Here is a 19836-nt window from a genome sequence, read left to right on the forward strand (position 1 = left end):
GTTGCTAGACACTCCTCCCAGACAAAGTGCCCCTCCTATATAGATGCCTCTCCAGAGTGAACAGAGAGGGGTCCACAAAGACAGACATGCCTCAGATACACAAACAAGACTCACAGTCACAATCACAATCTCACACACACACACACACACACACACACACACACACAGAGAGAGAGAGAGAGAGAGAGAGAGAGAGAGAGAGAGAGAGAGGACAGATACCCTCCACACATAGATGACCCTAACTCAACTGCCCCTCCACCCTGAGATCAGAGGGCTCTGTGAACAGGAAGCAGGTTCTGGGACTGAGTGTATAGCCTACACTGCCTAGGGCTCCCACAAGGGGAGACAAGAATGGGAAACTTCCCTGACAGACCGAAGTGGCCACTTCCATTCAGGACAGGGTGGGCTGAGTGAGGGATGGCACCAGCTCCCATATTCACATCCAGCTGCATTCTTTCCTTTCTCCCTCTTGGGGAAAAGGCAGGTCCACAGCGAGCTGTTCTCCCACTCCTCAGGGGATAGAACCTAGCTCCTTAAGGAACTCTGTGGCCAGGTTGAAGCCCTGAAGGATGGGGGGGCAATTTTTCTTTCTATTCAAGAAACAACGCTGCTTCTTTCTTGGGGTTGGGGCAGGATGGGGTGAGATGCCAGTGGGAAGGGAAGCCCAATCCAGGCTTCTGAGAACTCTGTGGTGCTGGGTGTGTCCTCGAAGGGCAGGTAGATTTGCACAGCCAGAATGGATCCTCAGGCTCCCTCGAATGGAGACTCAGGGAGCTGCGCTGGGCTTGAAAAGGAGGGACTATCTCAGTCCAGGTTGGATATGTGTGGTGGTGGGGGAAGCATGAGTTCTAGGTATCTATGGGTGAGAGCCCTCTTTGAGTTGGTTTATTTCTTATCCCTTTGTCAAGCAATAAAGGAATCTGTTGGCTCTCACTCCTCTGCCAGCCTCAGGCTTGGGCTGAGCCTGTGAGACCCAGGCCAGCCTTCCCTCTGTTCAGGTTCTATACCATACCACCCCTCACCAGTAAAGAGACTTGGCCTCTTCAGACAGATATGGTTTATTAATTCAGGCCAGAGGCACCGCGGTGCAGCACGCCAAGTTTGGCACTGGAAAGATCCAAGGAAGGACAAACAGATGCATGGCTCTACTTCGGGGAGCTCCGAGGTGAGGTGAGGACCGCACACCTCTTCACATTCGCAGGAGCGCAATTCTTGTGTCCCCGTGCTCCATCCCCCCCTCCAATGGATACGGGGATGGGGGGATTGAGAAGGGTCACGGAGAAGGGATATCAGCAAGGGAATCAAGACTGGGGAAGGGCTGGGGTACTCGCTGGAGGAGGCGGGCCCTAAGCCCTAGTTGACCAGAAGGCTCTCAGAGCAGTCACCTGGACCCTAGAGGCGGGAGGGAGATGACCTGGAGGCGGAGCGGGGCTGCTAGCTGCAGGTATAGTAGTAATTGTCGTCCTCGAACCCACCGAAAGGGCCAGGCGGGCTGCAAGGCTCGCCGCCGTCGGTGCCCTGCACCGACCGCTCACGCAGGCGCACCGCATCATACAGACCCTGCGGCGGCTCATCAAGCAGCACATCGCGCTCAGAACGAGAGCGTGTAAGAAGGCCCACGTTACGCAGGAGCAGCAGAACTGGCGCGTAGAGCAGGTTGGCCAGGCCCATGCCAAGGCTGAGCTGCTCAAAGCCAAGTGAGTGCACGATATGGCCTGCCACTATGGGCCCGAGCGCGTAGGCCACGGAATAGGAGATGTCAGCTATGGCATAGACGCTGCCATAGACGGATACGTGGCGCACGTCCACCAGGAAGGCGAGCGTGGGCAGCAGAGCCGTGTCCACTAACGCAATGCCAAAGCAGAGGCCGCAGAGCGAGACCACTAGCGGCGCGAAGGAGCGGCACGCAGGCACAATACAGGAGCTCGCCCCTATCACCGCTAGACCGACGGCGCCGTACAGCCACTGCAGGTGTGGATAACGTGCCGCGAGGCGCACGGTGAGATAGACGCCTAGCACGTGCGGCACGAAAGCTGGCAGCCAGACCATGCCCATCTCCCACTCGGATGCGGCCATCGTGTGCTTCATCCACGTGGCAATGGTGGGCTCGAGGAACGCAAGGGGAATATTACAGGTCGTGAGCGCGCCTGCTACCACTGCTATGTAAGGGTCCAGCATGAGGCGATGGATAGGCGTACCCACAGGAAGGTTGGCCCGCGCCCGTGCTGCGGCCGAGAAGGGCTTGGCCACCGCCAGCAGAAGTAGAGCGTCAAAGAGTGAAACAGCAGCAAGCACTAGAAAGGGCACGCGCTTGCCAGCGAACTCATAGAGGATGCCCCCAAAGGGCGGTGCCACTAGGCTTCCAAAGCTGATGAAGGCCAGCGCCACGCCCAGGGCACGGCTGCGCTCTGGCTCCTCCGGATACTTGTCTGCGATCATGGCGATGCCAGACGTGTCCGCGAAGGCTGAGCCTAGGCCTTGCAGACTGCGTGCAGCGAAGAGCGTAGCATAGTCCTCTGCAAAGGCAAACATCACTGTAGAAGCGAACATGACGCCCAGGCCAATAAGCAGTGGGACGTCGTAGCTCATGCGATCAATGAAAGGCCCACTCAAGGGGTTCACCAGCAGCTGCAGGATGGCTTTGGAGGCAAATAACACCCCTATCTTCACATCTTCACTTTCTGTGGGGTAGCGAGGTCGCAGGATCGACCGGGCAGACCCGGCAGCCGTCGGGGACACCGAGGTGTTGGCCCAGTAGGCGCTGCTGTTAGCCAGAGTGGGCGGCGGCAGGGTGGGTTCCCACACCTCGGAGGCCAGGGTTGGGCCCTCGCTGCCCCCGCGCATGTGGGCGATGTAGTCGGGCACGATGGGCACGATGACCATGTACAACATGTTGTCCAGTAACAGTGCCACGCACACGATGACCAGCACCAGACGCCGCTGCCTCTGGGGCTCTTGCAGCGCCGCGCCCACGGCTTGAGACAGCTTGGTGGCGGCCGCCCGAGCCTGGTCCGTGGGCGCTGAGGGCTCCATGTCCCACCCGGCTGCTCTTCCGAGGACGCCTCTGCTGGAGTCCGGTTCCGGCGTCCCGCAGTGCAGAGGCTAAGGTGCAGGACTTCGGGGGCGCGGTCTTAGCCGCGCGGCGCCCCCTGTGCGCTTCAGGTGGTTGTGGGGCTCATGTCCCTGAGCTCAGAGAGAAAAGCAAGGAGCTCCTAGCTGCTCCCGGGACCAGTTGCCATTGAGCTCAGGTGCAGCCGTGGAGGCCAGCAAGCGGAGGAGCTACGGCCGGAGACTGGACGCACTGTGCCGGGGGAGCGCCAGGAACAGCCCCTGCGGAGCAGAGAGGCGGGGTGCGCCGGCCGAGGGGCATGCTGCCGCGCCCGCAGTCTCTTCAGCCCCACCGCCTCGCTTCCCTCCACGCGCCTCGGCTCCTGCCTCCTCCTCCGCCGCCGCCACCGCCTCTTTTTTTCCCTTCCACTTGGGGCTATGACGCGGTGAATCTCGGCCCCCGAGTGGTGCCCCGGCCACTGGCGTCGCTCATGCTAATGCGACGTCGGCGGGGCGGGGGCCGGGGGCGGGGCGCGGTCGGGCAGGGGGCCTCTTCCCCGATGCTCCAGGGATGCAAACCCCTGGAAGGGGGCTCCGCCAGCAAGAGTCCCAGACAAGCCCCTAGGGATGGGGGCGGCGTGGGGGGCAGATGCTCCAGGGATGCAAGCCCCTGGAAGGGGTCTCAGCCAGCAAGAGTCCTAGACAAGCCCCTAGGGATGGGTGCGCCGTGGGAGGAAGTCACTCTCTGTCGCCCACCCCTGGGACCTGCGGGGTGAACTCCTCTTCTCCCCTTGAGAAGAGGGGCGCGGCAGTCGGTTCCCGGCGGCCCAGCAGGAGATCCGGCATCGGGGGGCTCTAGACCTCCTCCTCACCTTGGACCTCGGCGCACAACCGGCACAGAGCCCCCGAGGTGAGCCGCGCCGCGTCCATCTGTTACAGCAGCTGGAACCCCGGGGTCTGGGACCCCGGGGCGCAACACACAGCCCCCACCTCCTTCCCCTGCCCCGCCTCTTGGCCCCTCTCATCCCCTCCCCTGGAAGGGAGGGGTAGGCTCAGAGACTTCAGGGTCTGGTTCCAACCCACCTGCCTTTCTGCAGAATGTTGTGGCAGTCAATTCCCCCGAGCATATGAGGACTAAGGGGGGAACTCGTCCCTTCCACCCAGAGTCCTGAATGTCCCCGCAGCCCCCTTTAACCTCTCCCTGCCTAGACTCCCTTTCTGCTTTGTAGGTGCGGGTCTCCCGGATCTGCCTCTTTTCCCTTCCTTCCCCTTCACCCTTTCTCCATTCTAATCCTTCCCAGGCCCTCTTCTCCCTAGACCTCCCTTGGTTCCTGTGAGCCTCCACCCACTTTTCTCCCTCACCCCCCAGAGCCTCCTGCATGCCCTGGATGGACTCACTAGCTAGTGCTATGGCATGGGTCCTCTCTCAGAGCTATTTGTAAGAAGCCCCTCCTGGTTCTAACGCAGCGGCCCCTACAGTTTGGCATCAGTTGAGGCCTGGGAAAGCTCACCTTCCATCCAGGAGGGCTGCATCACCAGCGACTCTTGGTTCTCAGCTCTTAGGCTGAGCAGCCCAGGCTGTGGGCTGGGCCTAACGCTCCCCAGAAGAGCTTTGACCCTAAATGGCACCTGAAGCCTCTACTCCAGTTCTCCCGCTGGCAGGAGAGAGGATACCAATGAGCAGAGATTGAGGGGACTGATGTTGATATTGCCTTTTGTCTCTCTTCCGGAGTCACAGAAGCCTTCAAGTCCTTCCCGACTTAAAGACAAACTAGCACTGGATCCACTGTCTCCTACAGTGCTTTCCACCCAGAAGGAGGCATCTTGATACCTTGGGCTCTGGAGGCAGAGACACAGGATGCCTCTCAGCTCTGCCACTTACTAAATGAAGGTATCCAGAGGGGAATAACACATACCCCGAGTCGCTTTATTTATTTATAAAATGGGATAGGGGTACCTACTGCTGAGGGTGCCTGTGCGTATCTAAGGAGAGCAACATAGTACTTGCTATTGTTATAATGTTCTGTCTTGTGCTCATGTCACAACGGAGAGCCTTCTGAAGAGCAGATAGACTGGAGCATCCTGACTATCTGGCTTGTCCCTCAGATTAGTTAAGCATTGTGAACACAGGCTCTGTCTGGGCTGGTGGAAGGTACTGGAAAGTTGGCTTCTCTCTCTAAACTGGCTGTGGGATGAGGTGATGGAGACTAGAGTGTCAGGGTGAGAGGCAGCAGCCTTGGGGGAGTGTTCCCAGCCTCCCCACCCACACAGGTATCCAGGAAAGGAGAACTGCATCATTTTAAGGTGCTGTAAGCTCATTTTCTACAGTAGCCCAACTGCCCTCTGAATGAGGGACGGTGCCTGAATCAGTGAACAGCCCCAGCTGTGGGTGACTTTGAGCAAGTCACAGTCCCTTCCTTGCCTACTTGGCCTCTGTTCATTAAGAGGTCACAGAAATGTACACTGCAGGTGTGGGAAAACTAGTTTAAATATTATCCCACAGCCTTCATTCAGTGTGTTCTGGCTCTAGCTGCTAGTTTCCCCTCAGTTTGCTTCACACATTTATATGTCACCTGTCTGGCTTTCCAGTCACTTGAGTTAAAGACGTCTGGGTTCTGATTCTTCTACAAAAGCCTCATAGCTTTAAAAGATGCATTCTTCTAGCCTGCATGGTAATGATTATTTATTTATATATTGTCGCTGTCTCTAAATAAAAATCAGGAGACTGAAAAGGATTTGAGGCAGAAGTTTTCTGTCCACTGGTTGATGAACAGTGGAATCTTTCAGAAGAGAAACTTCTCAGTGTCATCAAGTTGCAGATCCCTCCTCCCATCTCTCTAGCAAACACATTAATTCATAAGTACTCCAGAGCATGAAGCCAACTCATCTTTGGGCTTATACCTGACTGTTTTCCACACTCACTTCACAAACACTTGTTTCAAGCCAGGGGTGCTGTGTGTGCTCCTACTTCACCCCCCCCCCAATCCTGGTACAGTGTGGATGCTATTTCCCATCTGGCTGGATAGGAAGCTGGGTCACTTATCTGAGATTCCAGCCTGTGTGACTTGCCTCATGGTCCTCATGTTTCCTCCTTATTTCTTGTGTTTCATTTTGTCTCTGATGCTCTATCTGCAAGATGGCATACCCTGGCAGTGTAAGGGTGAGGGGCAGATAAAGACAGGGAGGAGGAAGCTCTCTTGGGGTCTTTAAATGCTATTCCTCAGTCCCAAATAAGAAGGCAACACCCTTTCCATCATTAGCCCCAAGGACTGAGGTACAGGGGCTCACAGGTAGGGGGAGACCCTCTTCAGCAAAAGCTCCCCCTCCTGAGTCAAGACAGAACTTTTCTTCCAGACCTAGAGGACTGATGGAGCTGTCCAGGGTGCTGGCCACCCATGCTGCCTGACAGCTGGCTTCCAAGGGCCCCACCCTGGCTGCAATTTTTGCACCTGTGGCTTCTTCCTCACTTGCGTACTTGTCAAAACTCTTATCCTGAGACTTCTTTATTTGAGCATAACTTATAGGCAAGAGGAAATTTCCTATCCAGTTCTGGAGGAGAAAATTAGAAGCATTTTTTCCTCTTCTCAACTGCATATAGAAATCGTTACTGTAGGGTACATATGTGATGCTTAATTTAAGTTAATGAGTAAAGGAAGGAAGTTATACAAATACTTAGAATGTTCCAGGCACTGTTCTAAGCATGTACCAACTCAATCATCTCACCAATATTCATAGCACCTTTGTATAGTCAAAGACACTGAGGTGAAGGCATTCATCCAGTTAGATTTAGCTCTCATGCCCATCTCCCAATCACAATTGCTGTCCTGGGTAACAGGAATGGATAGCATGAGAAATTCACCAGTCTCTTTCCCAGTGTTTGATACCCAATAGGAACTTCATTATTACTTTGAATGGCTTCATAAAGCCTGGCGATTTTTGAATGACAACTTTTCTTTCCACTTTATTCAGTGGACACAACTTTCACCTTAGTTAATAGAACAAAATCTGTCTGTGCTAGACCAGTAATGAGGGGAGCTGAATAGAGACTGGGGGAGTACTGGTGTGGGAGAGTCTGGGGAGAGGGTGGAAAGAGAGCCATCCTGTACCAGTGCCTCTGTGAAGTCATGGGGTTGTGGGTGCTGCTATGGAGGGAAGGATCAGCCTATCTGACTTCATTTCTGAGAAGATCAAGGGGCCACATCAGTTCCAGAGCTTTGCCATTTGTTGCTTCCTGGAGAAATTCGTGCCAGAGATGTGAAAGGCCTGTGTGTCTGTGGAGAAGCAGGTTGATGTGGTGGTAGCAGTGTGTGGGCGGGTGCCTACTCCTGATTTATTACTTCTTTGTCTCCCTGGAAGCACTTAAGAGCAGGCTTAGTTCCAATGAAGCTCATGAGCCTCTAGATGCCAGCAGTGGAAGTGGAAGTGGGGGTGGGGTAGAGTGTTCTCCAGCCTCACTACCCCCTCTGCTGTGGGCTGACTTGGGAGGACCTCAGGGCTTCAGCATTACTTAATTAATTTAGGCCTCTGCAGTCACATACTCTCAGATTCAAAGGAACAGAGTGGCCCTTGTCAGCCTTTCCCAGAAACCTATGAGTCTGGTGGCTGGAAGCCAGAGGACTATGTGTCTGCCCGACTGTCCTTGGCCAGCCCATCCTGAGGGCCCAGACCTGTACAATATAGTGAGCATAGTGAGGCAAAAAGATGGTAGCTTTTACCCTGTGAGTGGCCCTGAGTGCCCCTCTTCACCTCCCAGCAAAGGGACCCAGCCTATCTGTGGTCTATCTGACTTGTACATACTTCACATGCATTGCTGGTTAGAAACCAGGCCTCAAAAATCACTTTGGTTTTGGTTCCTATGTTTATTTTCTATTTCAGTCTGATGAATCCCTCAGGCTCATTCAGAGGCTTCCTCCTCTGAAACTTGCTGAAGCTCAGACTCTGCATCTTCCCCAAGTCTGGGGCATTCAGTATCTCCCAACTTGGTCCCTTCCCTCCTCACCTTGCCAATGCACCCCTGCGTTGACACCAAATTTATTTTCTCTGTCAAATTTTAGGCAAGTTCCCAGTTTGTTCATAACCCTCATGGGCCCTTATTGCCTGGGCCTGGAGCCCGACAGTCTCCCCTTTTGTGTTGGCCTTTCAGCCTTCCTGGCCCCTTACCTTCCCTAATTGACCCTAGGAGCTCATACCTACCCACTGGTGAACCCATAGGTTTGTTGTTGTTATTTTTGGCTTGGAATTCTCAAAATTCTCCTGCCTCTGCTTCCAAAGCTCTGGAATTTCAGGAGTATGCCTTCACAGGTGGCCTTGAACCAGGGTTCTTATGACTCCTGCCTGACTTTGGTTTTCCATGTTTCCTGAAATATTGTGAACACCGCCATAAACCCAAACCCCATCAAATCTTCCTCTCCTGTCTGGACTATATTCCACACATCGTTGGCGCTTCCCCCACAGCAGCCTGAGAGCCCATCAAAGGCAGGCTCTGTGTTTGCTTGTTGTGCATTCTGCACATCGGCCACGACACTTTGCCAAGGAACTTGTGTGTTAGTGGTTTTCAAATCCATCTCTATATTTATTGAAGTGAAATTAATCACACGAGAAATACAGAAATACATTCTGTTCATGGAAACCAGAGGATTATACATGTTTAGTCCTCCTGCCACCATTACTGTTTTATGTGTGGTTTCTGAGCCCCTTTCTAAACTCATTTCTATGCATAGATATGAGCTCATAAAATTTAACAAACGACATTATGCTTAGTTAAGTGCATTTTAATGTGTTCTTACATATGTGTCATTCTGCTGCTCTCTCCTTTTCACTTTACATTAAATCCATCCTAGTTTATGCAAAAGGGGTTCCATTTTCTTAGCTGTTATATATAGTAACTTTTGTTAAAAAAGCATACAGTATTAATTTCCCATTATCCCCCTACCTATTGAGAGATACTTAGGTTCTTTTTTCCTCTCTGGTTTGCAGATGTTACACTGTTGCAATGAATATTCTCCTTTTGGTTTAAAGATGTTTCTCTCAGTGATGGACCCGTAATTGGGATTGTCACACCAGTCAATTTCAGCAATCTGAACACATTTATTTTTAGTAAGAAAGGGTCTCATCTGTAGCCCAGGCTGGTTTGATACTCACTCTGAAGTCTAAGCTGACCCTGAACTCATGGAAAATTCTCCTGCCTAGACCTCCAGAGTGCTAGCTCACACCAGGCAAGTTTTAGACTTTAAAAGAAATTTCCAAATTGCCTTCCAAAATGGTTGCATAAATGTCCACTCTATGCCTGTGCCAATGCTTGCTCTTACCAGTCTTTCCGTTTTGTCAGTCTGATGGGAGATAATATTCACTGTCATTTCAGTAATTAAATGCTTAATTTTCTGAGAAACTTTTCATATGTTTATTGGCCATTTGTTTTCCCTTTTCCTCTTTTTTTTCATTTGTGAACTGCCTGTTACTTCATTTTCCTCATTTCCTATTACATTGTTTGCTTTTTCTTCCTGAGTTGTAAGCATTTTAAAATGGAATATCTTTTCCCTGGACATTGTCCATTGTAGATGAAAATTATTGATAAGCTTTCACTCTAGATTTGATAGTTTATGCTTGTTGAACAGGATAAATTAGAATGGATGTGAGGTTGCTGCATCAATTAAAGCCCCAAGAGCCTCCACAACAGCAGAGAATTCAAATTCTTCAGCTTGATCTAAAAGGTCCTTTATCAGATCCACCCACTACTGTGGTCTAATGTGATGCTCAGATTTGATTTCTGATTTTATCACCTTCTATCTCTCTTAGTGAATTTACTTAAACGCTCTGGGTTTAAAGTCTGTCATTTTAAAGATCTCACAGAGTTGTCTTTCCTTTGTACACATCTAACTTTCTGACCTTGTGCAAGTTACTCAAGGTCTGCAGGCTTTACTTACCATCTCTACAATGGGTACCTTAGCAGTGCTTATAGAGTCTGATACAGATGGATTGAACTCACTTGATTCATAATACATTGTAGCATTACATTCTGTTTCCTCTAATAGAGTGTGCACCTTTGTGGATGGGGTCTAAGGTGGCTTAGCCTTGTCCCCTGGTAGATACAGGATACCCTGGACAGATGGAAGGAATTTGTACATTTTGAAATGTGGAATGGATGAATTTGCACATTTCAAAAAGAATTAGGTGTTTCTCATTGTGCCAAAACCCTATGAAGCTTGGAATAGACTGAGGGATGCTTAGTAGAAAGCTGACAATCCCTGAAAAATATCCTCAAGATGCATGCTAGGATAAACCAGGAAACAGTTCCATTGATTGACATTAACTGGAAACTGCATTTTACAGTCAGAGAAGCCTTTTCTGGGAAAACCAAGAAGGTAGATATCAGCTCCTGGCCTTCGCTCTTGGATCCCAAGGCTTGCTGTGATTAGAAAAGTGAAGTCTGATTTGGCATAACCGCTTCATTTTCAATCTTGAAAAATGTGGGTTTGGTGCAAGAACTCTTCAGAGAGCAGGGCCATGGACTTTTTTTTGTTTTTGTTTTTGTTTTTGTTTTTGCCCAGGGGGAAGCATCAACCATGTGTCAGTGTCACCCAGCACACTGCAGAGCATAGGTGACTCCTTGCATATCCAAAGGAGGGACTGGATGTGGAGCCAATTGCTCTGAACAGGTAGGTAACAACCATCTACTAGGTATGGTATGTTACTGTGTCCACAGTGCAAGATTACCTGTCTTGAAGCCTCTGAGAGCAGGCTCTTCAGTGTGGGCACGGACAGTAGAGACACGAGGAGGGGGTCCCCTCTAGTGGCAAGGTGGTGTTTTGCAAAACCTGTATCCTGTGCCCACCAGCTTCATTGCAGTCACTGAGCAGGGAAAAGGGATCCAGAGAAAGGTGAAACCCACAGTGAGAACTTTTTCAATGACTCTGTCTTTCTGAATGGCCTTTCACAAGGCGCTGGCTGATGCCTTGTCCAGGCAAGTCCACTGAGAGAAAAAAGCACCAGTCATGTCTGGTGCCAGTGAAATGAAAGACTTTTACCTTATTAGTTTGTAGTCTCATTATGCCCTAAGATGTAAGTCCTCTTGGGCCCATTTGATCAAGTGCAAATCAGCAGCACAGGAGCGGAATGATGTGCCAAAGTCACAGGCTGTCTGACTCACCCTCAGGTGTACATCTGCTTGACCCCAAGACTTCATTGCTTTTGGAGTCTCATGGGATTCTTCTGTGGGGTTCAAAGCCCTGACTTTCCCCTGGCCCATTCCCAGTGTGTCCAGGATCCATGTTGTCAACAACTGGGTGTTGGGAATTGTCTCACTCTAGGCCCAAAAGGGCAGGTTCTCTTTCAGAGTCCCATTGCCTGGGGTCCTGTTAACCAGCTCAGCATGATTCTTGAGGTCCTCTGTGTGTGGCCTGCTCTTCCTGTACTGCACCTCCTCCTTGCACTTCCTGCTAACACAGACTTGCCAGCCCAGGGATCCTGGATCCTGCTGTCCTGGCCCCACAGCCTACTGTGTTCTTTTACCCTCTTTTCCAGCAGAAGTGACTCCCCACTGTTATGGGGTGGGGTACACTGGCCAAGAATCATTAGGAGGGATTCTTGGCCATGTTAAATCCATCTGGGGTCTCCCAGGTTCACTATGGGCTGAAAGACATCCAGAATGGTTTGAATACACACATACAGACGTGTCTGCAGACCTCTCTAAAGTGAAGCATACTTTTTCCTTTACACTATGTTAAATGCTGGTTACAAATCACTAATTTGGTGTGTGTGTGTGTGTGTGTGTGTGTGTGTGTGTGTGTGCATGCTTGCCTATGTGTGCACATGTGGAGGCCAGAGGTCAACTTTGGATATTTTTATCTATTGCTTTTAACTTTATTTTTTTTATTTACTTACACATTCATTTATTTTGAAACAGGGTCTCATTATGTAGCCCTGGATGGCTTGGAACTCACCATATAGACCAGGCTGACCTCAAACTCACAGAGATTTGCCTCCTCTGCTTCCTGAGTGCTAAGATTAAAGGCATGTACCACCATGACTGGCTTCTACTTTATTTTTCTTTTGAGACAGGGTCTTTCACTGAACTCAGAGCTTGTATTGAATAGACTGGCAGGCCAGCGAGCCCTCCCCTTCTGCTTCTTTCAGTCTCTGCCCCTACTCCAGTCCCCTGCCAGCACTTGGGTTCTTGCTGCATATTGCCATACCTGGCTTTCTAATTTGCTTTGAAAACACAGATTGTTGTTGACCTGCACCTCCTCCCAGCACCTCCATCAGCTTGAAGTTGTTACTCTCTTTATCTTATCTGAGATACAGAGAGAGAGCAAGTAACTTACTCCAGGTCACACCTATAATACTTGACTGTATCACAACAGGATAGGAACCCAGCCTGTGCTCTACTCCCTAACACCTGTGATAGTGAGACCTGAGGCCTGACCACGACTCACAGGGCTGGGTGATTTTCAGGACAAGAGGCCACACTCAGTTTGTCTAGAGAGTGGTGTGCAGCTCCTGCCCACCCTTGGGAAGTAGCAAAGAACAAATGAGCTGGAGGTACTACCCTCCCCTAGGCGGCAAGTAGCTCTACTCTGAGTGTGGCTGTCCTCTTTGCAAGGATGGAAGGCTAGCCCACTTGTGCTGGGGCAATGGCTATCTGATCCTCTCTTCACCCATCGTCTGTGCTCTGGGGCAGGGCAGGTGGGAGGCAGAAGAGTCCTCAGCAGAGAAGGAAGGGTACTGGAACAGTACTGAGCATTGGACAGCACACTGCTGGACCATGACATGGCCACTGCTGCCCAGAACTGCACACCAACAAAAGCCAGTGCTTCAGGTTGTGATCGGTGACCCTCTCAGGTCAGTCACCACTGTGTCCCCAGTATCATGTACCATGCCTGGCAACATGTGGAGGCTCTCACAGGAAGGAAAGTGCCTAGCATTCTGATTCTTTCCTGTTGAGAGTCAAAAATAATAAAACTTGGGGCTGGAGAGATGGCTCAGCGTTTAAGAACACTGGTTGTTTTTGCAGAAGACCCAGGTTCGAATTCCCAGCACCCATATGGTAGCTAATAACTGTCCATAACTCCAGTCCCAGGGGATCTGACAGCCTCTTTTGACCTCTGCGGGCATTGCACAACACGGGTGTGCTTACCTACATGCAGGCAATACACACATACACATAAAATAAAAATAATAAATAAAAATTTTTAGCAAAAATTTAAAAAATGATAAAACTTATCTGAAGAATCTTGGGGTTACACCTTAGTCACATGGTAAGAGGAGGCTTGAGAGGAGGTTCCCATGAGAGAAAAATGTGCTGGGCTGAAGAGCTAAGAGTCTAGGAGATCTGTCTTTCAAACTTCTGATGGCATTCGGGTTTAAATGTCTGTATCTAAATTATGATTTAAATGTCTGTATCTAATGTGGGTAGAATTCTTCTGCTAGACCTGACCTATGGTGTTTGAGCAGGGGAGGGGAGTCTCTTGAATGGTGCTGGAGCTCCAAGCAGTGACATGGGCAGGGACTCTTGAGATTTTGTAGCTGGACACAGGACTGCAGGTGTGGCCTCCTTCCTCCCACAGGTATGTGTGTGGACTAGGCAGCATGCAGTGGAGACTGTGAGGAAAGCTACTTTGGTTGGCACTCTCATTCAGATGAAAACATGATCTGCTTAGAGCATCAGGAGTAATTACAATGCAATTTATTAAACTGTATTTAAAGCTGGTGTCAAGCTAATCTTGATGATCTACAAATACATCCACTGCAAAACAGCACCTTTTTCCCAACCCCTGGTGTGCGGGCCCAGCGGGGTATGTTTAACTATTGATGGGGTCCATGCCCTGTCAGGTTTCCTCTCAGAGTGGACCATCCAAGGATGTGTAAATGACAGGTGCTATTTCCTTATTTGAACTCCTCAAATAACATCTGGTAGTAAACTGTGTAATCTGGAACATTCTCATCTGATCCCAGATATTGAATCAATTCCAGACTCCCTTGTGAAGCGTTCAGTCTGCATGGTGGTTGATTGGCTCAGATAGCAGAAAACAGCGGTCTATGCCTCATCCAGACTGGTCCTTTTTCACTATCTTCAGTGAGAGGCAGGAACACTGAGCATGCCAGGCCTCAAGAGGGACTCAGGCTGTACCCTACATGAAGATTGCCAGGAAAGACCCTCTGCTCATGCTGAGAGGACAGGTTGGCACAAGCTGCCCTCCCTCCTTGTGGGATCCCTGTAGGAAAGATGTGGAGAACCTCCTGGCCTAGGAATAAGGGCATTTATAAAAGAGAGAGAAGAGAGGGAAGGAAGGAAGAAGGCTCTGGGGAAGGTGTGGTGAAGACAGGGCTGCTCAGCCCAAGAGCAGGGGCGTGAGGTACACCTGACTTACCCCAGGAGTTGGGAGAGACTGAGGCAATTCTCTAAAGCAGGAGCTCCTGATGATCATGGGGTGGAGGGTTTGGAAATGCAGTATGCCCGATCCTGGGAAGCCCCATGACTTTCCATGGCTAAGCAAAGGGAACGAGATAGAAGAATCTCTGTGATTGGACATTTTCTTGTGGATGCTGTCCCAGATACATGATGACTGGTCCAAAGGCAGGATCACTCTAACATCTCTGTATTCATACAGCCAGATGTCCTTGAAAAGCTTGCCTGTGAAAACCAAGGAGCTACAGGAATCTGTAACATCTTATTAACTATTCCTGTTTGATGATTAATGATGGATGTCACACCATCCCATGAGTGGTCATCCACCTTCCCCAGGGCCCAGCATTCCTGTTCCTTGGGTCCTGTTTACAAATCCCCATCCTGGAAAGGCACCTCCTGACAGACTCATTTCCCCTACCTCCCTGCTGTGTGCCATTGCAAGTGAACCTTCCCAGACTCCCTTACTTAACCCCTGCCCCCTACTCTCATCTCCCCTGGGTATATCTGTCCCTACACCGCATGAAGCAGTTTATGAATTACATGTATGGTCTGTCTCCTTCTCTGGAACATGTGGCCCATGCAGGACATAGAGGAGTGGGTAGCTAGGTGGAGAGCAGAGCTGAATCGCAGAAGACGGGAGCATTTGACCACCCACATCCAAGGAGGGCTGGTAGAGAGCTGGGAGCCCCTTGGTGTTTGAGTATAGATGACAGTTCAGTTCACAGCGTGTAGCTCAAGCTGAACATTCTTCCCTCTACTGTGAGTGTGAATGTGTCCAAGCCCAACCCCGACCCAAGTAACTTCAAACTTGACCTCAGCCTAGAGTGGCTGACCTCTGACTCTTAGTCACTCACCTTCCAATCCTCACTTTAGCTTCTTTGGTCTTGACAGAGTAGCTCACTGATACTATCCCTGGCTCCTGTGTCCTGGGGGCCTAGAGCCACTACCCTTTTAGATAAGGCATGGCGCCAGGGAAACTGGAAACTGCCAGTGTGAACACTTTGCACAGGTAAAAACCAGAGACTTTCCCTCATAGGTAGAGAATGCTATGCAGGCAGCTGGCCCTGGTTTTCTGAAAGGGAGCTGGACCTAGCTTTCCTCTGTAGGTATGTCCTCTAATCCAAAAGCCAAATGGGAAGGCATGGAAGCACAGAGGGCCCATTCAGGAGGCCTAGAGACCCCAGGAGAATTCAGGAGCTCCCCAAAATCTCGATGCATCAGGTTGTGAGGAGGCAGCCCATGATCAGGCCTGCCCCTGAGGGTAGAGAACCCACCCCTGAGGATAGAGAACCCACAGGGTATCTTCCTTCAGTGTGAGGAGTAGTATGCCACGACAAGTAAGCTTGCCTTGTCCCTGAGTGCAGGAAGAGAGGCAGGAGGAAGGCAGGGCATTGCTGGGCCAGCTGTGAGCTGGTGGGGGATGAAGGACACCATTCCAGGGCATGCCAGCATGGGGTGGGGGGCACTAGACCAGTTCAGGAAATAGTCCTGGGTACAGGTCATCCCATGGGGATAGTGCAAGACTGGCGATACCAAGAGGAAACCTCAAAGAAAGGGGGGGGGATGTGGTTAGGAGCTCTGGTGAGGGGGTATGCTTCTTGCCACATGCAGCCACAGTCATACCAGCCAGCATCACTGAGCCTCATGCCTCCACATGAAGAAGCATGGCCCAACCTCACAAGTGATCCCTACTGCCCTGTGAGGGAACAGCAAAGATCCACAAACCCCTCTCCAAGACTCTGGGCCCTCGTAGATTTTAGAAATGGGCATCTTAAGTATTTTTAAAGATATAAGATGATGCATGTAGTAAATATAGCATATCTTTTATAATTTCTCCTCAGGATTGTGGGGTAACTGCCCTATAGTCAAATAGTTAATATTTGCTGCAGAAAAATGAACAAATATTCCTATTTTGAAAGATCAATAAAGAGCATAGACTCATGCCATTTCAGGTCAGGCTTTGCTACCAATGACGTAAGTCCAGACAGTGTTGGGAGCCATATGAGTCACAAGAAATCTTTTGGCTTTCTGTGTCTTTTTGAATTTGACATTGCAGCTAAAAAAAATTGTTGGTCTGTACTGTCCTCAAACTGAGGAGCTGAGGATGGAGAGGAATGAAGAATGGTGAGCCAAGGAGACAGCTGGGTCAGGATGGAACTAAGCTCAGGCCCAGCTCTGTGGTTCTAGCCAAGGGCCTTTACCCTGTGCAGTGCTGGAGGGACGCAGACCATGGTTGGTACTCATTTATAGGAATTCTGAGGATGCAGCATTGAGAAACTGGGTTCTCTAAAGCCACGATGTCCAGAGAGGACTGTTTGGAATTGTGTGTGAGACGAGGCTATCTCTGTCATATTTTGAAGACTTGTTCCAGGGGTCACTGAGGCTCAGAGAAACAGTCCCATTTCTATCTTAAGTGCAGATTCCTAGATAAGAGACCAGACCCAACATTCCATGTGGATCTTAACTGCAGTTTCTGAAGACACAGGACACAGGCTGCTTCTCAGTACACAACTCCTTCCCTAAAGCCTTCCTCATTTCGGTCTTCTCGGTGCTTGGCCCTTCATGCTCTGCCCCTGTTCTTGTAGAAAGCCCAGCACATTCCATGTATATACCCTGCCTCCCTGCTGCAGTAAGGCAAGAAAGCCAACTTTGTTGGGCTCTAAAGACACATCCCTGATGGTCTTTATTGGGCAGGCTTGATTATTGTTGGTCATCAGGACAGCCTCACACTGGCATCTCAAAGCCCCCACAGGTGAAGTAGAAATGACAGTTAGCTCTGTGATACAGATGAGGAAGAAGAAGCCCCAGGTCTTATAGCTAGTGAGGGCTGGAGCCCAGATGCAAGGCCAGGAGGCCACCTCTCCAGCCTTCTGGGCAGTCCCCCAAGTATGATGATGTTGATAGGCCTTAGCTGTGCATGAGCTGGGCATGGATTCCCTCTGCCAGAGTCCTCACGCAGCAGGCCACAGCCTGGTCTTAAAGCCAACACCTACATTAACAGTTTAGTCTGATAAATAATGGCTTCTAGTCCTTCATTTCTACCTGGGGAGGGCTGAACCACTAATAGCTTCCTCTTAAACAGACAGAAGCTGCTTTTGATGCACAGCCATGAAGGAGTTCACAAGGTAAATAAAAGTGGGAGGAAAGCCTGGCATATCTGCCTTCATTTTGTGTCTGTCTCCTTTACTTTGAGTCAGATTCTAGCTAGCTCAGCTGGGCCTTGTAGGTGTGCTGTTCACTCAGGAGTGTCCATATAAAAAGCTATTCCATTCCCCTTCAAGAATGAAGGCACAAAGATACGAGGCATTTGACACCAGATTTTACAATGTCTTGTTCCAAGTTGCCTGAAGCTCTCTATCCTATACCTTGACTTTCAGGAGCCACTGAGCCTCAGCAGAATAATCTCCTCAAGCAGGCGCCATCGCCTCCTGGGATCACGCCTGTCTTCTCAAGCAATAAGGAAATCTTTGAGCCACTTTGCATACCCAAAGCTGAGGCAGTGCTCAACCAGACCAAAACTTGACTAAGACTGCTTCATTCTGCGCATCTCTGCACCTTGCCCCAGCTGTTCCTCTTCTAAACCCAAAGCTCCTGTCAGTGTCCTGAAGATAGACTTGAGGGGTCACTAAACTCCTTTATTTCCACTGTCTCCACATTGCTTAAACCTCTCCTGTCTTACACACTACTCCTCTCTCTAACTGGTGTATGGGGACAGGTGACTGAGCCTAGTCAGTTGAGACTCCAGGGCTCTTGCCCTAAAACTCCAAGAACACTTCCCATAGAAGGGCAGATGACCTCTAATATCCCACAGATCCTGCCAGTTAGTGTGCTGATTCCTGTGAATTTCCTGCACCCCACAGACACTTGAGTCTGTCATCTTTGTTCCATAGGACCTGACAAAATGAACATCAGCCTCTGGCCCTACACTGCCAGGCATGGAACTTGTTACTTCCTGAGAGAAGGGGAGACTTCTCAGGAGCCCATTAGGTGGATACACCATGCTGGATGTTCACATATTGGATCATCTAGTGAAAGGCAAGAATGTAGCTTTAGTGCCATTTTACATTTGAGACTTGATGACTTGTACAAACCCTGTGGAAAATGGCAGGACTAAGACCAAGACAGGTCTTAAAGGGAGATTGCACAAAGCCCCTTGGATTGGTCACAAACCATCTCTCTCACTGATGTGCCTTATCAGCATTATTAGATCCTGTTTCAAAACTGTGGCATCAAAACACATCACCCTTAGTTATAAAGCGGTTCCTGCTCTGCAAACAGGCCCTTTCACCCTCTTCAGGTCCTAGGCCCTTTATAAACACCAACCCACATAACTCTGTCCTTGAATACTTACATTCTCCTGCAGCATGTTTGCTGTGATTCCCGTCCTCACTGACTAATAAAGGTCCATTTGGATTGTCGAGGTTGGTTGCTTTCTTTTTCTACCTGTGTCTCTTTCCACTCCTATTACTAATAGGTCTGCCTTCTTCCAGAGCAAGCCTCTGGCCATTACTCTACCCAGATGTTCCAAGGTAGTAGAGCAATGCTGTCATCTAATCCTCAGCTACCATGGGTAGGAAACCACATGGGGGCAAGAGATGGAGGGTTGGATGGTTGGGGTGGGGGAAATGGGACTGGGAACCACCAGGCATTTGGATGAGGAACCAGGGCACAGATGGCTATATGTGAGGGCCAGGTTTGGAGTTCCTCTCTAATATACCAGTTGGGGCAATATGGGAAGAGCGGGACACCATTGTGGGTAACCTCTTCCTTCAATGCCATAGTTAGGAAGGAGCCAAGACACAAAAATGCAGAGCCAGATTCCTTCCCAAGACAGAGAAAAGCCTACCACCTGGTAATCAGGGTGAGAGCTGTCAAAGGGGTGTAGGCTGGAGGCAAATGGCCACAACACTCAGTGGGAAGACTCATATCTCCAACCTTGCTTGTCCCCAGTCCCTACTGCAGGTGAGGTTCAGAGTGGCATTTGAAAAGCTGGGCGTGATGGCACACACCTTTAATCCCAGCACTCCAGAGGCAGAGGCAGGTGAATCTCTGTGTGTTCAAGGCCAGCCGGTCTCCATAGTAAGTTCTAGGTCAGCTAGGGCTACATAGTGAGACCCTGTTTAAAAAAACGAACCAACCAATCAACCAACCAGCCAACCACAGTGGCATATGAGTCTCATACAGAGTTGGCTCTTTTGTTTTCTTTCAAAATCAAGCAGTTTAGCGGCTAGGCAGAAGTTATTTGCGAAATAAAGAAATCCATGAGCAATTTAGGCGTTGTCCCTGTTAGTTTTGGTGAAAAGTAGTGATGCTTGGCTGTCAGTAAGGTTTGCAGAAGGTGGTTAAACCTGCCTACTCTCAGATTCACCTTGCTAAGGTGTAAA

At 50.0% G+C, this 19836-nt stretch overlaps 1 protein-coding gene across 1 annotated transcript; it reads right to left on the reverse strand.

Annotated features, from left to right (window-relative positions):
• Positions 1-1061: 1061 nt before the first annotated feature.
• Positions 1062-3408, reverse strand: Slc18a3 (solute carrier family 18 member A3). The gene has a single exon (XM_008834114.1). The coding sequence runs from the start codon at positions 3031-3033 to the stop codon at positions 1435-1437; it is 1599 nt and encodes a 532-aa protein (XP_008832336.1). The 5' UTR covers positions 3034-3408; the 3' UTR covers positions 1062-1434.
• Positions 3409-19836: the final 16428 nt, after the last annotated feature.

Source organism: Nannospalax galili, unplaced genomic scaffold (genome assembly GCF_000622305.1).
Source record: "Nannospalax galili isolate Female #2095 unplaced genomic scaffold, S.galili_v1.0 scaffold996, whole genome shotgun sequence".
Classification (NCBI taxonomy): Eukaryota; Metazoa; Chordata; class Mammalia; order Rodentia; family Spalacidae; genus Nannospalax; species Nannospalax galili.

Bases quoted from the DNA above. Each gene is read 5' to 3' on its own strand.
- Slc18a3 (XM_008834114.1), bottom strand. From the start codon at position 3,033: ATGGAGCCCTCAGCGCCCACGGACCAGGCTCGGGCGGCCGCCACCAAG.